This window comes from Carcharodon carcharias, chromosome 14, assembly GCF_017639515.1.
Source record: "Carcharodon carcharias isolate sCarCar2 chromosome 14, sCarCar2.pri, whole genome shotgun sequence".
NCBI lineage: Eukaryota > Metazoa > Chordata > Chondrichthyes > Lamniformes > Lamnidae > Carcharodon > Carcharodon carcharias.
The window spans coordinates 132,746,464-132,764,007 of NC_054480.1; the positions used below are offsets into that span (position 1 = coordinate 132,746,464).

The 17,544-nt window shown below is 42.4% G+C and overlaps 1 protein-coding gene across 1 annotated transcript; it reads left to right on the forward strand.

The window, feature by feature from the left end:
* The first annotated feature begins 3,876 nt into the window (after positions 1–3,876).
* Positions 3,877–8,795, forward strand: LOC121287622 (WAP, Kazal, immunoglobulin, Kunitz and NTR domain-containing protein 2-like). Its single transcript, XM_041205549.1, has 2 exons — positions 3,877–4,080; positions 7,305–8,795. Exons 1-2 carry the CDS (start codon positions 3,877–3,879, stop codon positions 8,793–8,795), a joined length of 1,695 nt encoding a protein of 564 aa, XP_041061483.1.
* The last annotated feature ends 8,749 nt before the right edge of the window (positions 8,796–17,544 follow it).

The window sequence follows — 17,544 nt, forward strand, 5'->3', positions numbered from 1 at the left end:
TCCTGGGTTGTTTTGGAGTCTCCAGCCATTGAAGATTTGTTTCCTCGACACCACTGCAAGCAAAACCCAGAAGAGGAAAATCACAAGGGCATTAAAAAATGGTGTGTTTGTAGTGTTGTCTTTGAACACTTAAATGTATTATAGTTATACTAATATTGGAAAGGGGGGAAAAGGTTGTTTTACTGGATGGGGCAGTAGGAAGTGGAAATCCATGTGAGGAATTCTCCAGGAATAGATCCAACAGAGTTGGCAACCCTAGCTCCAAGGATCTATCTGCTGTATAGAGTTCCTTAATTTGGTATAAATCAATATAGAGGTAGGGATACTTAGTGGCAAATGATATGAGCAGTGTGTACTCTTAAATCCTTTCCAAGTTTTGTCTGTTCTTTATAAATAATTTCACCATGCCTGTGCCGACTCTTTGAAAGAACTATCCAATTATTCCCATTCCATAGCTCTTTTCCCATAGCCTGCAATAGGGTAAATAATTTTTTTTTTAACCCACAAAAGTTGTATGAAGGTTTTTAGTAATTAAGAATATTGCTAAAAAAAAATACTTATTAAAGCTATCCCATTCAGGGTCCCCTTGTCAACCAATCAGCACTCTCTTCTCATACAGTATAAATTGTTTCCCTTTATATTGGTATTCTTGCGAAGTGTTCTGATGAGTGCAAGATGAAAAGCTTTGACATGTCTCTTTTTTCAGCAATACTCAAGTTCAGTACTTCCAAACGACTAATTAAGAATAGTGAATCAATCCTGTTGATAAGTTATTTCATGGAGTTCTGTATTCACCTCTTTTAAGGCCCCACACATGTTGGGATGTCGGTAAGAACATGAGGAAACTTACATGAGGTCCAGTTCATTTCAGTCCTTCCAATCTCCTGCTGAAAAGCCCTGTAAGTTTCTCACTATTCTCCTGTTCTCCAAATCTGGAGAAGCTATCCATACCAATTTGGACATATATCACCCGTTCCTTCATTGTCATCGGGTCAAAGTACTGGGATCACCCTCCTCCCCCCACCCCCAACACTCCCCCCACCTAAGCCTCTTGGGAGTACATTCACCACGTGAGCTTCAGTGGCTGAAGAAGACAGACAATACCACCTTTTCAAGGGGAGCTAGGGATGGATAATAAACATTGGCCTCTCCAGTGATGGCCACATCTCAAGAATGAGCATGAGTAAAAAGCAAGCTGTTGCTTGGTAATACCGAACTTGAATATTGCTAAAAAGAGAGACATTGTCAAAGTTTTTAACCTTGCACTCATCAGGACAAACACAAGAATGCCAAGTTTCAAACAATCACAACAATTTATACTATAGGAGGAAAGAGTGCTGATTTGTTGACAAGTCAACTCTGATTGGCTGAGGTGCTGCCATGAAGCAGGTAATGGGGAACTATAGGCTCCTCAAGCTCCCAGGTAATTCAAAAAAAGCTCAAGGTTTAAACATATTCCATTTGTTTGCAGAGAACAGGCCACTGTGTCTGAACGTATGAATACATCTGGCATTCTTGCATTTGTCCTGACGAGTGCAAGACAAAGAGGGGCAATATCCCTTTAATTGCTAAGCACACTGCCAAACCTTTTAAAGATGTCATTCACAAAATGCTACAGCCTGTCTGACAGTATTATTGAAGCATGCTGCTTGCATATTATGGCAGTGCATGTACAGACAAACTATGGCTTATGGCTAAGACTATGATGCCCCGATCAGACACCGAAGGAAGCATATTTCATAAGGGGAGGGCGCATGTCCTAACAATTGTTTCCCTCAGGGTAACCTGACATTAAACAATGCTGTTAATAAGCACAAGCCTGTCACCCAATTGAACTGGCAAAACCAATTGATTTGCTACAGGAAACTGACACAAATTCAATATTCTGCAGGTTGAGGGTTAAGTTGGGAGGCAGGCAATGAAAACTGATGTCGCCGAATCCCTACTCGGCAAATTGGCTCCAAAGAGGGGATGGAGAAATTCATTTTCCTGTATCCGGGATAATGAGTGGAGACAAGCAATGGTTAATAAAACAGAACCATGGAATCTTGCAGCACAGGATGAGGCCATTCAATCCATCATGCCTGTGCTGGCTCATTGAATGAGCTATTCAATTTGTCCCACCCAACACTCTTTCCCCATAGCCCTGCAATAGGGTGAGTATTTTCTTTAGTCCACAGGATTTGTATGAAGGTTTTTACTAATTAACAAGTGAATCATACAAGCAGGTACCTTGCATGTAAGGTGTTAGCCCTGTCTCAGTGATAAACTTTCCTGTTTTTGAGTCAGGCGGTTAAGGCTTCAAGTACTGAAGGAGTGCTGCACTTCCACTTTCAGGGTGAGGATTAAATTGAGTCTTTGTTTGTACTCTTGGCTGGATGGAAGTGATCCCATGGCATTATTTGAAGACAAGGGGAGCTGTACTGGTCAATATTTATCCCTCAACCAACATCCTACACTATGTGACAATTTCCGGTCAAATTTTGCTGCATTACAACAGTGACTATGCTTCAGAATGACTTCATTGATTGGAAAACACTTTGGAACGTCATGGAAAGTGCAAATACCATTGTTTCTACGTTAAAAATCTTATATCTGCATCTGCTTCCTGTTAACTTTTTAAATTAAAAATTCCTATGTCCGCATTTACAATAGATGTTCTCTATGTAAAGTTTATCAGGCTGTGATTACACCCTCTCCCCTGTGTAATTCAGGCTGCATATTCACCAGAGCTAAAGCATTGAATTGATACTGTTTTGCACCGATGCTTGCCTTGTAATGTAAAATTCACCTTCACTCAGATCAGGAGCCACCCTCTGTGACTCAGTTCTATGGCATTTGATGCCTTTAGGTCATTGTCCAATCTATTCTTACTGCCTTCAACATCCTCCTCAGTACTGAAATTATTTGCAGATGTAAATGGATTAAATTTGTAATAGAGATGTTTGGCTCAGTGCCATGGGGAATCTTAACTGGCAACTCAGTAAGAATATGAGTGAGAAAGGGATAGAAGGAAATATCCACAGGGTGAGGTGATGTAAACAGGGAGGAGGCTCATGTGGAGCTTAAACATCGGCATAAACCAGCTGAGCTGAATGGCCAATGGTGACTGTTTAAAAATAAGGGATCGCCCATTTAAAGCAGAGAAGAGGAAAAAAATTTTCTCTCAGAGGGTCTTGAGTCTTTGGAACTCTCTTCCTCAAAAGGCAGTGGAGGCAGAGTCTTTGAATATTTTTAAGGCAGGGGTAGGTAGATCCTTGATAAGCAAGGGGGGGTGGTGAAAGGTTATCGAGGGTAGGCGGGAATGTGGAGTTGAGGTTACAATCAAATCAGCCAGGATCTCATTGAATAGCTCGATGGGCCGAGTATACTGTTCCTATTTTTAATTCGTATGCTCGTACTTGTATGCCTGTTTCTGTGCTGTAAATTCTATGTAATTAAGGATAAGGCCTCAAATCCTAGTCTTAGAAACAGCAGTAAAAATAGTCAGAAAAACATTATATTTGCTATTGTATTTCTGGGTGATGTATTTCATTGTTTATTATTTGAATGATAAACTAAATATGTTTCATTGACTAGATCCCTGGGTATGTTGATTCTGGTTTAACTGACTAGGCTGGGCTAAAAGGTCTGGGTCAAAAAGTTTTACACTGACACTTCCACTTTATACCATCTCAATGGACTCTACTCGGGTTACAGTCCTTTATGCTTCATTACCAATGACCAGCCTTTTTTAACTGCCTGATTGCTGACTTTCCCCTGTCTTTGTTAAGTTTAGCAAAGTTGGGAAACTTCCTTTTGTTGGGTGTAAACATGCTGGCGTTTAGTCGTGGAGACATTTATTTCTTGATGTGGAGCAGAAGTGGATTGGGCTTAATGGTCACGAGGAATCCCAGAGTTGGAATTCAGCCCAGGATCCTGGTTGTCGTGCTGGGGTTGTTACCTTTGTTGAGCCTGACGCAGGACACCGGCCTCCCCCGAGCAAAGCTCTCCTACACCAGCGCCTGCCCAAACCATCTCAACCCAGGTCTGTGGGTGGATGCACAGAGCACCTGCGAGAGGGAATGCAACACAGATGAGGTAGAATATGCAAGCACTGTAACAGATGTCTATCTAACGGGTTACTGTGATATATGCAGCTCAGTATAAGTCATTGCTAATTTGTGGGGCTGCAGAATTTGTTCCTCAACTGGTTGTTTTCAGCATTAAAATGTAGCACCCATTAGCTGTTATTCCGCGAGCTTGGCTTTTCTCAAATGTCAACAATGGAGGAGCAGTTTGTTTAAAAATTGTCATTTGTTAATTTTCACTTTTGTGAAACTCAGTTTGAATGAGGACACTTAGACTTTCTTTGTCAAAACAGAAAAGTTGTTTTTTAATCTGACCTGCCAGACATTCGATGCAGCTCCTCAATAAGAAAATCACTGGTTTCGAGCTTTAGGATTTCCAGGCAATTTACAGGTTAAACTAACATTTCCTGAGCAGTGCCAGTTGCGATGGAACTATCCAGTTTGAGTCCGTAGTAACAGAGCTTGTTTTTTTCTGAATATTGATATCAGTCTTGTGTTTAGAATATGGACAAGTCACAGAAAAGAAAGAATGTGCATTTATATAGTGCCTTTCACAGTGTCCCAAAGCACTTTACAAAAGTGAAGTACTTTTGAAGTGTAGTCACTGCTGTAATGTAATTAATGTGGTAGCCAATTTGTACACGTGGTCCCACAAACCACAATTTGATATTGACCAGCTAATCTGTGTTTGTGATGTTGATCGAAGAATAAATATTGACCATGACATCGGGGATAACTCCCCTACTTTTCTTCAAAATAGTGTCATGATATCTATTACATCCACCTGAGAGGGCAGACAAGACCTTGGTTTAATGTCTTACCCAAAAGGTAGCACATCTAACAGTATAGCACTCCCACAGTCCTGCATTGGAGAGTCATCTTAGTTTTATGTGCTCAACTCTGGACTGGGACTTGAACTCTCAGTCATCTGACTCAGATGAGAATGCTAGCCACTAAGCGACAGCAATCTACTTCTCTCTGGTGAAAGGGTGTGGTGATACTATATCAGCCCAGTAAGATATAAAGGCTGAAAAACAGCAGGTTGATCAGCATCTGGAAAGACTAAGGGCATAAGTTTCAGGAGTGCCCCCTCTTCAGAACTGAAGACAGTTTTAGACTCTTGTGCCTTTACAGTGATATGGACCTGAGTTATAGTGCCAGCTTCATATTACTCTGTGGGCTAATTAAAATTTAATATCAGGAAAGAGGTAATGGAGCAATAAATGTAAAGATTTAACTTGTGCCAATTTCCTTTCTGGTTACATATCTGTGAAACAATGTTGTTTCCCCCAACATTGGTGTTTACTTGTGAATTGTCCTGATGAGTGCAAGATGAAAATCTTCGACAAAAAATGTCTCTTTTTCAGCAATACTCAATATCTGACTACCAAACAACTAAGTTTTACAACATTAAAGGTGTTGTTGTGTGTCATACTCATCAAATTCATAAATACATTGAAGGTGATTTTCACCTTCGCTGCCTGCCTACAAATTTCTCCTTTACAAGTATATATCCAATTCACTTTTGAAAGTTGCTGTAAATTCTGCTTCCACCACCTTTCCTGACAGTGCATTCCAGACCACTGGGCATGAGTCTGTTTTGCAACCTCCTTCAATTTTAATGAATGAAATGGATTAGAAATCAACATAGGGCAAATTCTATTGGGCGATGTGTGCAAAAAGGCTGCTACACTCGCCTAGAAAACACTTCAAGAATGATCCATTGACTGAAAAGTGCTTCAGGATGTCAGATGCCAAGAAAGTGTTGTATAAATACAATTTCTTTCTATCAAATTTAAAGAAAGATATGTTTCTTTTTAAATTGCCCAGTCAATTTCATCATGCTCCTTATCCTGGGTTATTATTTCCCTCAGCACCAGTCACCTGCTGATACATTACTGTCTGGCCAGAATCAGTGACTCTCTGTGAGAACATTAATTAAACATGGAGGGATCACGATCAAGTTTGACCCTGTCCTCTCCCAACACCTTCTCATCTATAATATCTTGAGGGTCAAGTGATGAGAGGGACCATTTTTGAAAAATAGCAACTCCATCCCGAATGATCCTGGGGTTCAGAGACTTAAATTATAAAGACAGGTAGCAGGCATTTGGCTTGTACTCTCTTGAGTTTAGGAGATTGAGTGGGCGATTGGAGTTGGGTGTTTGAAATGTTAAATGGATTCAATATGGCAGATCCAGAGAAACAATTTCCTCTGAGGAGGAGATTAAGAAGGAGGGGAGAGAGTTTTAAAATTATGGCTAGGCTGTTCGGGCTAGAAATCAAGGAGCACTTTTTCTCACGAGGAATAATAGAAATCTCGGATTCTATTTCCCAAGAGCCTTTGGATATCGGGTCAATTGAAGCTTTCAGGACTGGGATTGATAGAATATTGTTAGGTAAGAAAAACAAGAGATATGGAACAAAGACAGAAAAATGGAGTTTGAGTTAACAGACCAGTTAACCAGGATCTAAATGAATGGCAGAGCAGGTCGGAGGGGCTGAATGACCTCCTCCTGTTCCAATGTTCCAATGGCTCTTTTCCCCCTTTCCTAACCAACCTGCACTGAAGCTCAGCGTAATGTCCCAACTAATCTGTTGATCAACTAACTCACCATGCAGACTGAGGATCTAACCTACGACCTTCCCAATTCTATGGTTCAAAACCGCAAAGGGCAGCAATTAATTTACTGCATACAGGCAGTAAGGAACTAGGACTTAAATAATACTGACGTGATTAAACCATTGTAGAAGTCTTCAAACACTATGGGGTGTTTTGTTTTATTTTGATCCAGTGTAATTGAGGGATATTCATGTGCAGGTTTCTTTAACCTGGGGGCCAGGCCATTAAAATAAGCTGAGATGCATTTGGAAGCAGGGGTCAATAAATTTACATAAAAAAGCAAGGAATTTCAGGGCTTATGTAATTATATTTGTTACACCTGCGTCCGGGTTTCCTTGATATTATACTCTGCATATTATGCCCCAATTTCATGTGTCCCTAAGTGCAAACTTAGAGAAATTCCATCCTCTTGGGTTTTGCATAATGTTGACAACATCTATGAACCTGCTTAATGTATTTAAAGAGCATGTAGTGCTTTTGTTTGGTTCTGCTGTAGGGGCCACAGTAGATCAATGAAGTGTATTATGAAAAAGCAACGTTAGGAATCTGTCTGTGGTCAGTAATCAGTCTGTTCCGGTTGAAGTAACCGTTGTGCCCATTGCTGATTTCAGAATTGTCAGAACTTTGAGAAGTGCTGCACGAACGTGTGTGGTCTGAAGAGCTGTGTGGCAGCAAGGTTTGCAGATGGCAGCTTAGCTTCTTTGGACCTTCCCAGAGAGGCAACGTGTGAGAGGATCGTGTGCACACAGCAAGGTTCGGAATGTGATATCTGGGATGGGCAGCCCATCTGTAAGTGCAAGGACAGGTGTGAGAAGGAGCCCAATTTCACCTGCGCCTCGGATGGTTTGACCTACTACAATAAATGTTACATGGATGCAGAGGCGTGCATCAGGGGCATCAGCTTGACCGTGGTGACTTGCAGGTATCACATCACTTGGCCCAACACCAGCCCCCAGCCTTTAGAAACCACAGTGAACCCAACATCAACAACCTCCTTGGAAGACTCCATCCCTCCAGCTCTCTACACCAACCCATTCCACCAGTCTGTCTACATTGGAGGCACAGTGAGCTTTCACTGCGATGTCAGTGGGCGACCCAGGCCAGACATCACATGGGAAAAGCAGAGCGACTTCCGGGAAAATATCATCATGAGACCTGACCAAATGTACGCCAATGTAGTGGTGACCAATATTGGCCAGCTAGTTATTTACAACACCCAGCAGGAGGATGCGGGGATCTACACATGCACTGCAAGGAATGCTGCTGGCCTCCTGAGAGCGGACTTCCCTTTATCAGTCATCAAACGAGAACATTCAGGAGAGAGCACTCTCAGGAAAAGCCAGCCTTTCCCATCTGGAGAGTGCTTTAAAGATCCAGACAAGAGGGAATGTGGTCGCCAACATGTTAGATGGTTCTATGACCACAAGAAGGGCAGGTGTTCAACATTCATGTTCGGAGGCTGTGACGGGAGCAGGAACCAGTTTGAAACGTATGAAGAGTGCAGATTGGCTTGTATCAACGAGTCAGTCAATATCTGCACCTTTCCTGCTGTGCAGGGTCCCTGCAAGATGTGGGAGGCTCGGTGGGCTTACAACTCCCTGATGAAGCAGTGCCACGCTTTTGTTTACGGTGGTTGTGAAGGCAACAAGAATAATTTTGAGAGCAAGGAGGTGTGTGAGGAAACCTGCCCTTTTCCAAAGAGTCAACAGTGCAAAATGTGCAAACCCCGTCACAAGATAGTTCCCAGCTTCTGCAGAAGTGATTACGTTATTGTGGGAAGGGTGATGGAGATTGTTGAGGAACAAGACTCTGGAGTTGCCAGGTTTACACTGGATGAGGTGCTAAAGGATGAGAAAATGGGACTCACGTTTTTTGACTTCAAACATTTGGAGGTGACAATGATAAACATGGACTGGAACTGCCCTTGTCCAAACATAAACCTGACTGATGGACCCCTCCTTATAATGGGTGATGTCCATGATGGAATGGCAGTGCTGGATGCTGAGAGCTATGTGCGGACTGTAAATGACAAACGCATTAAAAAAATGTACGAGATAATTGAGAAAAAGACCTGTGAACTGTTACATCGCTTTCAGGATTAAGTTCAATGACCCACAGATATCACGAAAGCTCCAGATAGGACGTCATTTTACAACTAGATTTGGATGTGAGAGTTCGGCATGGTTTTTGGGAATTCTTATATTTATGCAGATACCTTGGCTCTGTGTCCCAATAAATGTACAAACAGTTCAAACCACATCTGCAATGCTGGTTTTATCAAAGATGTGTAAAATTAAGACTTGTTTTTAAACCTTGCATATCCTTTCTTAACTGATATGTAGAATTCCAAGTCTCCTGACCTTCATTACACATCATAGCACAAAATATATGAAGAACAGACAAGGAGAGGTTGTCATTTGCAGAGAAGCTCAGAAAGTGGGAGGATGTAGATGTGAGATTTACAGAATCACTCAGTCATAATTGTTGCCTTTTTTATCTATTCAATTGTCTTCTCCTGAGAAGTGTCACTGTGCTCGATTCCTATAGGCCATAGTAGCTGTCCAGTACCCCATCTCAATTGTCACTCTACATATGTGACAGCAAGCAATCTGGCCTCTCATTGTCTGTTGCAACCTTTCTTGCCTCCCTCAATAATAACATGGCTGACCTTTTCTATCCTGTTCCTCCGAAGGTCTGACTGAACCTTATCTTCCACACTCTTCCTCCTCCCTGTGTCCTCATTGTACTGAAATAGAAATCCATCCATTCTCATTCTTTCTCAGACCCTCAGAACTGTGTGACTCTCCCACAGTCTTTCCTTCCTCCTTCAGGCTTTTAAAGCTCTGGTTGGCATCGGCTAATCACTGGTTTCTGACTTATCTCAGCTTTCTTTCAGGTAGCATCCTGTCATGGAAAATTGCAAGTGACAAATGATTTGGCTTGGGATATTCAGATGTGGCCTTTGAAGTACAATTTTGAAGGATTGAAATGTATTCCCTTCGTAATCTTAAAATACTTAGTTGGCTGCGTCGCTGTCACATATCAATACAGAAATGTTCCCTCCAGCTGAACACATTTTGAATAAAATGGTCCTTGATATTCCTGAAAAAACAATCTGAAGTTTTATTATGCCTGTTGCAGTTTATTAATCTATTCCATACTTTTAAGCTTATAACTGATTCTTTTCCCTCTTCAACCTCTTCTCCCTCTCCTCTCTATGGTGCACTTGTCCCATTCCATATTTTGTATTTGACACACATTGTAACATATTAATCCATTTCATGTTTTGTTTGACACTTGATGCAATACAATGATCCTCTCCATATTTAATATCAATGTTAGTTGTATATTAATTGTATTTAGTTCTGCAGGTGGTGGGCATTAACCGAGGATTCGCTTGGGCTCCTATAAGTAGGAACAGGCTGAAAGTGGAGTTGGAGTCCAGAATGTGTATGCTTGTAACGTGTATCTCTGAATAAATGCTTACAGATTGTGTAAAGATTGGACCTTATTTTATTCTTCACCACCTGACTTTCTGGGGAGTAATATCAAACACTTTAAGTAGTGTAATAATATAGAATAGTGATCCATTCCATGCGTTGTATAGGACATTTGATGCAAATTATTGATTCAGTCCTTGTTTTATGTACAACACTCATTGGAGTGTATTGAACCAGTCCCTGTTTTGTATATGGTAGTCTCAGAGGCTGACCAAGGTCTCCAATGATGTTTCAGGGAGGACAAAAAAATCGTCATGTCAGTCCGACAAGTCAGTGGTCAGTCATGCAGGAGACCAACCTGAGCTAGTAGGACTTCTTATCACTCAATACATCCATTTCTAAACCTCTTGCTCACCTATACGTCCCTCCATGACTATCCCCCACCCTCCCTCCCCAGTGGTGCCTCTGTGACCTTCTCTGCACTTCTACCCTGTTCTGAATTCACATGCTGGTTTCCACACAACCCTTCCTCTTTTGACCACTCGTGAGAGAGCTTTCTGTATGTCTCACTCTCACTGGATCACTTTGCCTTGTTCTCTCTCGCTGCCTTTTAGAGGTTATAACTAGTTATATTATAACTAGTTATAACTGCCTATTGGATTATAACTAATCATCTCTTTTTATCTAATATCTCCTTATGTGGCTTGGTGTCAAATTCTGTTTGATAATCACTTATTGGGGTGACTTGAGACATTTTACTACATTAACACGGTTATATAAATACGAATGTTAATGATATCTCCCCTATTCATTCTCAACGTTCAACCTTTAATCTTTATATTAAAGATGCTGTATAAATGAAAGTTTGTTCTAATTTTTGAAAATACATTTGAACTGTTCTGAACGACATGTTCTGAGCCCTTACTCATTGTAGCTGCAATGTCATCATTAATATATAACCCACATCGTTTTTTTCTCCCCTGACTTTGAAGGGTGTGAAGACATCAGAGTGCAAAAAAGATTTATGGGAATAGTTCCAAGGATGAGGAACTTCAGTTACGCAGATCGATTGGAGAAGTTGGGATTGTTTTCCTTAGAGAAGAGAAGGTTGAGAGGAAATTTAGTAGAGGTATTCAAAATCATGAGGGATCTGGACACAGTAGATAGGAAGAAACTGTTTCCATTGGTGGAAGGATTGAAAGCCAGAGGGCACAGATTTTCAGGTAATTGCCAAAAGGAGTAATGGAGACATGTGGACAAGCTTTTTTTATACATCCAGTAGAAAGGGCCTAGAATGTACTGCCTGCATGTGTGGTGGAGGCAGGTTCAATCAAGGCATTCAAGAGGGAATTGGATTATTATCTGATAAAGAAGAGTGCAGGGCCATGGGGAGAAGCCGGAGGAGCGGCACTCGGTGATTTGCTCCTTCAGAAATCCAGCACAGGAACGAAGGGCTGAATGGCCTCCTTTTGTGCTGTAACCATTCTATGATTCTATGCTTCTGGTATTGTTGTAGTGTTCAGTGCCTCAATGAATACCAGTCCTTCTTGTATGAGAGTAAATGCAGGCAAGTTATTTGACCATGGGAAGGAAGGAACATTGTAACTTCATCCAAACTAATCTCTTCCTCAACTGACATCCATATGCGGACACTTCCTAGCCTGGATTAGGAATTCCGGTTGCTTTTTGAGCCCCGGGGCACTGAAGGCTAACGTTGTTACCTACTGGATGCCAGGTGAGAACAGGATCAGTTTTGACAGTGATTTCCTCACCCTGTTGTAAGGGTTTGTTCAGTAGATCACACTAAAAGGTCCAGAGGCTTGTAAGGTTGAACAGTAGTGTTTATTGGTAGCACATGACTTTATATGCATGTTCAAAGTATACCCCAAAGTGGGGGCTAACTTCATGTTGACTTCTAGTTTAGTCTCTCCATATAACTCTGTCTCCTGTCTACTGCCATGTGTCTCTCTACATCATACTGTGGGCAGTACTTTTCTCCAGTCCCACATTAACCCTTACAATGCTGAAAACCCTAATACTACAACCCCCACACCCCACCACTCCCCATGCCCAACCATAGACAAATATTCCACTTGGAAGGAGAATCATAGAATCATGCAGCACAGGAGGAGGCCATTCAGCCCTTGCATCTGTACCAGTTCTTTGAAATAGTTATTCAAATAGTAGTCTTTTGATAGTACAGAACTTGAGTATTCAGTCTTCATGGTGGAAGAGACAAGTAACATCCCCAAAGTTCAAGAGAGTCGGGGGGCAGAGGTGATTTTGGTGGCCATTACCAAGGTGATGGTGCTAGGAAAACTGAAATGTCTGAAGGTGGATAAATCAGCTGGACCAGATGGATTACACTCCAGATGGATGTGGGGAAGATGTTTCCATTAGTAGGAGAGACTAGGACCCAAGGGCATAGCCTCAGAGTAAAGGGAAGATCTTTTAGAACAGAGATGAGGAGAAACTTCTTTAGCCAGAGATGGTGAATCTATGGAATTCATTGTCACAGAGGCTGTGGAGGCCAGGTCATTGAGTGTATTTAAGACTGAGATAGATAGGTTCTTGATTTGTAAAGGGATCAAAGGTTACAGGGAGAACGGGGGAGAATGGGTTGAGAAACTTATCAGCCATGATTGAATGGTGGAGGAGAATCGATGGGCCGAATGGTCTAATTTTTGCTCCTATGTCTTATAGTCTTATGGTCTTATTGCTGAAAAAAGACATTTTGTCAAAGCTTTTCTTCTTGTACTCATCAGGACAATCGCCAGAATACCAATGTCAGTCGCCATTAACTGGTGCATTCTCCATGACAATGCCTTTACCAATCAGGGTCCACTTGCCAACCAATCAGCACTTTCTTCTCATATGATATAAGTTGTTGCTTCCCCCAACATTGGTTTTCTTGCGATAGTCCTGATGAGTACAAGATGAAAAGCTTTGACAAAATGTCTTTTTTCAGCAATACTCAAATAGTCTCACTCCCCTGCACTCCCCTTGCAGCCCTTCAGTCTTTTAAAAATTCTTTTTAAGCATTTATCCACTTCCCTTTTGAAAGTCACTATTCCAACAACCTCTCAGGTTGTGCATTCCAGATCAGAATAACTCACTGAGTTAAAAAAAATCTTTCTCCCCCTGGCTTTTTTTTTAACAATTATCTTAAATCTGTGTCCTCTGATTACCCATTCACCTGTCAATGGAAGCAGTTAATTACTTTTTCACAACCCTGTATCATTTTTATGAGAGGTGGAGAAAATTGGGGAAGCATCAGTACATTAATGAAAATACAAATGTCGGGTTCTTTGCCGACTCCGTGGTTAGACCAGAGTGTCATGCCACCCTGTGGCAAGATGCAGGATTACGTCAATGCATCCAACACAGGACTCAATGCAGCTGAACTCTCAGGTTGAGGACCTCGACAGCAAGAGAGCAGTCAATCCAGGTGTCTCACACAGAGCTCCTGAAAACCAGTTTAGGAATGGCACTGACAGCCATGGAGTATGTTAACTGCCTGTCCTGTCCTGGATGGGCAAATAAATAAATAAATAAATGAGGGAATGTATTTTTGTCCAGGATGTATTTGTAGAGCAGAAAGGAGCAAAGACTAGATACTGTATTACAATTAAAGGATGATAATTATATAAAGATTTATGATTGATTCTTGTTAAGTCTATTCCTTAAGCTTGCTGAGATATTTTCAAATCCTTCATCTCTGCGCCCCTCCAATCCTGGCCTCTTGAACATCGCCTATTTTAATTGCTCTGCCATTAGCGGCCATAATTCCAACTGCTCACTCCATCCCTCCTCCTGGCAACTGTCTGAGGCTGAACTGGTCTGCTTGCAACCTAGGTGCCATATCTGGATCCCGGGATCAGCTCCCAACCACGTATCCGTGCCATCACAAGATTGCCCCTCTCCATTTTTGTAACATCACCCATCTTTGCCCCTGTCTCAGTTCATCTGCTGTTGGAATCCTCATCCGTGCCTTTCTTATCTCTAGATTCTACTATTCCAATGGTGTCTTCCCATGTCCTACCCCCTGGAACTTGACACTATTCAAATACTGCTGCCTGTGTCCTAACTTCCACTAGTCTCTGTTGTATGATGCTATATGTGCCTGGAGAATAGCACAGTCCACAGTATGATGCATAGAGTCACATGGTAATCGCCTGAGAGAACACTCTAGAAGTAGCCTACCTGCATGGCAGCAACACCATGCATGACATTAACTGGGATCTATACATAGTTAAAGATTAACAATAAATGGTTCATGTTTAAACATACAAGTCTCAAGATCTCATCATTGAGACATCAAACGAATCCATAACACGACAGTCTCATTCAACTGTTGGCCCTGTGCTCACTGACCTACATTGAGGTTAAGCAATGCCTCTATTTTAAAATTCTCATTCTTGTTTTCAAATCCCTCCATGGTTTCATCCCTCCTTAGCCCTGTAATCTCCTCTAACCCAGCAACATTCCAAGAAATCTGCACTCATCCAATTCTGGATTCTTGAGTATTCCTGGTTTTAATTTCTCCATCATTGGTGGCCATGCCTTCAACAGCTTAGGCTCCAGGTTCTGAAATTCCTTCACTAAGCCCTTCTACCTTGCTTTCCTCATGAAAACCTCTATCTTTGACCAAGCTATTGGTCATCTGACCTAATACCTCCTTTTGTGAACTGGTGTCAAGTTTTGTTTAATAATCATTCCTGGGTGAACTGCCTTTGGATGTTTTACTGTATTAAAGGTGCTATACAAATGCAAGTTGTTGTTGTTATCAAATGTTACCCCTTTTCACAGTGTCATGTTAAAAAGAATGTCCAGGATTTTCTGGTCCCATCCACGGCGGGACCAGAAATTCCCACCCGAAGCCAACACACCTTCGGCTGATCCGTCAAATTTTCCAAAGGGAATCATCGCGGGCGGGGCTGGAAAGTCTTGGCCAATGATTCTGCCGCGCTTTTCTACATTATTATGAAACCATAGCGATTATGTTTGATTAGGGGTCTGCAGCCAGAGGCTGGGCTCCAGCACGTCAGCAAAATTGCTGCTTCTCATCCACGATCTAAAGGCAGTGAACGTTGGAAGATTGACCATCGCTTGACAGAAGGCCTAAACTGGGCCTCACTTCACAGCTGCCTGTGCAAGTCCATCTGGAGGGGGGGGGGGGTGGGGTGAGGAAGGTGGTCACTGAGCAGGGACCAGAGTTGGGGGGAAGCACCGGCTAACGTTTGCCACCCTCGCCCAAAAAGACGCTGAGGACGATCACCTTGCAGGAGGGCTGGCAAGAAAGGCACGGTGAGGAGAGTCATTCACAACAAACCTGTAACGGATCCCCAGCAATGAGCCCCAAAGTTAAATAACTCCTTGTTTTCCTTGGAGAAGAGAGGGTTGAGAGGAGATTTGACACAGGTATTCAAAATCATGATTGGTCTGGACGGAGGAGACCGGGAGAAACTGTTCCCATCTGTGGGACGGTCATAAACAAGAGGGCACAGATTTAAAGAAAGTGGCAAAAGAAGCATTGGAGGCATGAGGAAAAGCTTCTTAACACAGACACCTACATTGGCTCCCAGCTCAGCAACACCTCAATTTTTCAAATTCTCATCCTTGTTTTCAAATCCCTCCATGCCCTCATCCCTCCCTATCTTTGTAGCATTCTCCAGCCCTCAAACTCTTTTTGAGTTCTCTGCCTCCAATTCTGTACTCTTTTGCATTCCCAATTTTGATCCATTGGTGGCCATGTTTTCAGCTCCCTGGAATTCCTTCCCTAAACCTCTCTATAACTCTCTCCTCCTTTAAGACAGCCCTTAAAGAATACCCCTTTTTCCCAAGCTTTTGGTCCCCTTATGTGGCTTGATGTTCGTTAACACTGCTATGAAGCACTTTGGGATACTTTATTGCATTAAAGGTGTTATATAGATGCAAGTTGTTACTGCTGCTGAAGGCACTGATTGTGGATAAAATATGGTTCTACATATACCAGTTATCCTTTGCTACATCACTGCAGTAATCACCTGTCATGCGTCAGTCAAGGCAATAAGTATTGGTGGGTTATCAGGCCATGGGAGGGCCCTGTGTAATCTTTTCCTCAACCCCATTCACATACACACCATAAAATTATGGCCATTTTCCAATTGGAAACAATCAGGAGCAGGAAACCCGGTTGATTTGACCACTCCACAGGTTAGTGACACTAGGACCCTTATTGCTGCCCCGGCTGAGAACAGCCAACTCAACACAGACTGCAAACCAAATCTGGGACCTTCTTTTTGGCTCTCACTGCTGAATCAGTATGTGGTGGGTTAAAGCCCCATGCTTGGAACTGAACACACAACCTGGACTGACATTTCAGTGTAGTACCAAGGAAATGCTGCATTACTGGAGGAGCCATCTTTCGCATGAGACCTTAAACTGAGGATATAAAGCATCTTGTGGTGTTTCTTGAAGAAGTGCAAGGTGTTGCTCTAATCAACATTCCTCATTTAATAATAACATCGAAAGCAGATTAACTGGTCTTTTATTTGGTCTGCTGTTTGTATTATCTGTAAAAGATACTTGACCTCATCCTCACTAACCTGCCTGCCACAGATGCATCTGTCCATGACAATGTTGGTAGGAGTGACGAGTGCACAGTCCTTGTGGAGATATAGTCCCTCTTCACATTGAGGATAACCTCCATCGTGTTGTGTGGCACCACCGTGTTGAATGGGATAGATATCGAACAGATCTAACAACTCAAGACTGGGTAACCATGAGGCACTGTGGGCCATCAGCTGCAGCAGAATTGTACTCAACCACACTCTGTAACCTCATCACCCAGCACATCTCCTACTCTACCATTATAACCAAGCCGGAAGATCAACCCTGGTTCAACGAAGAGTGGAGGAGGGCATGCCAGGGGCATACCTAAAAATGAGGCGTCAACCTGGTGAAAATATAACACAGTACTACTTACGTGCCTAACAGCAGAAGCAGCAAGTGATAGACAGAGCTAAGCGATTCCACAACAACGGATCAGATCTAAGCTCTGCAGTCCTGCCATATCCGGCTGTGAATGGTGGTGGACAATTAAACAACTCACTGGAGGAGCAGGCTTCACAAATATCCCTATCCTCAATGACGGAGGAGACCAGCACATCAGTGCAAAAGATAAGGCTGAAGTACTCACAACAATCTTCAGCCAGAAGTGCCAAGTGGATGACTCATCTTGGCCTCCTCTGGAGATTCCCAGCATCACAGGTGCCAGTCTTCAGTCAATTTGATTCACTCCACGTGGTATCAAGAAAAGGCTGAAGGCACTGGATGCTGCAAAGACTATGGGCCCTGAAAATATTCCAGCAATAGCACTGATGACTTGTGCTCCAGAACTTGCCGCACCCCTAGCCAAGCTGTTCCAGTA

Coding starts and splice junctions, on each gene's coding strand:
- LOC121287622 (XM_041205549.1), top strand. CDS start 3,877: ATGGTCACGAGGAATCCCAGAGTTGGAATTCAGCCCAGGATCCTGGTT. Junction 4,081..7,304: donor GGGAATGCAACACAGATGAG/GTAGAATATGCA, acceptor TGCTGATTTCAG/AATTGTCAGAACTTTGAGAA.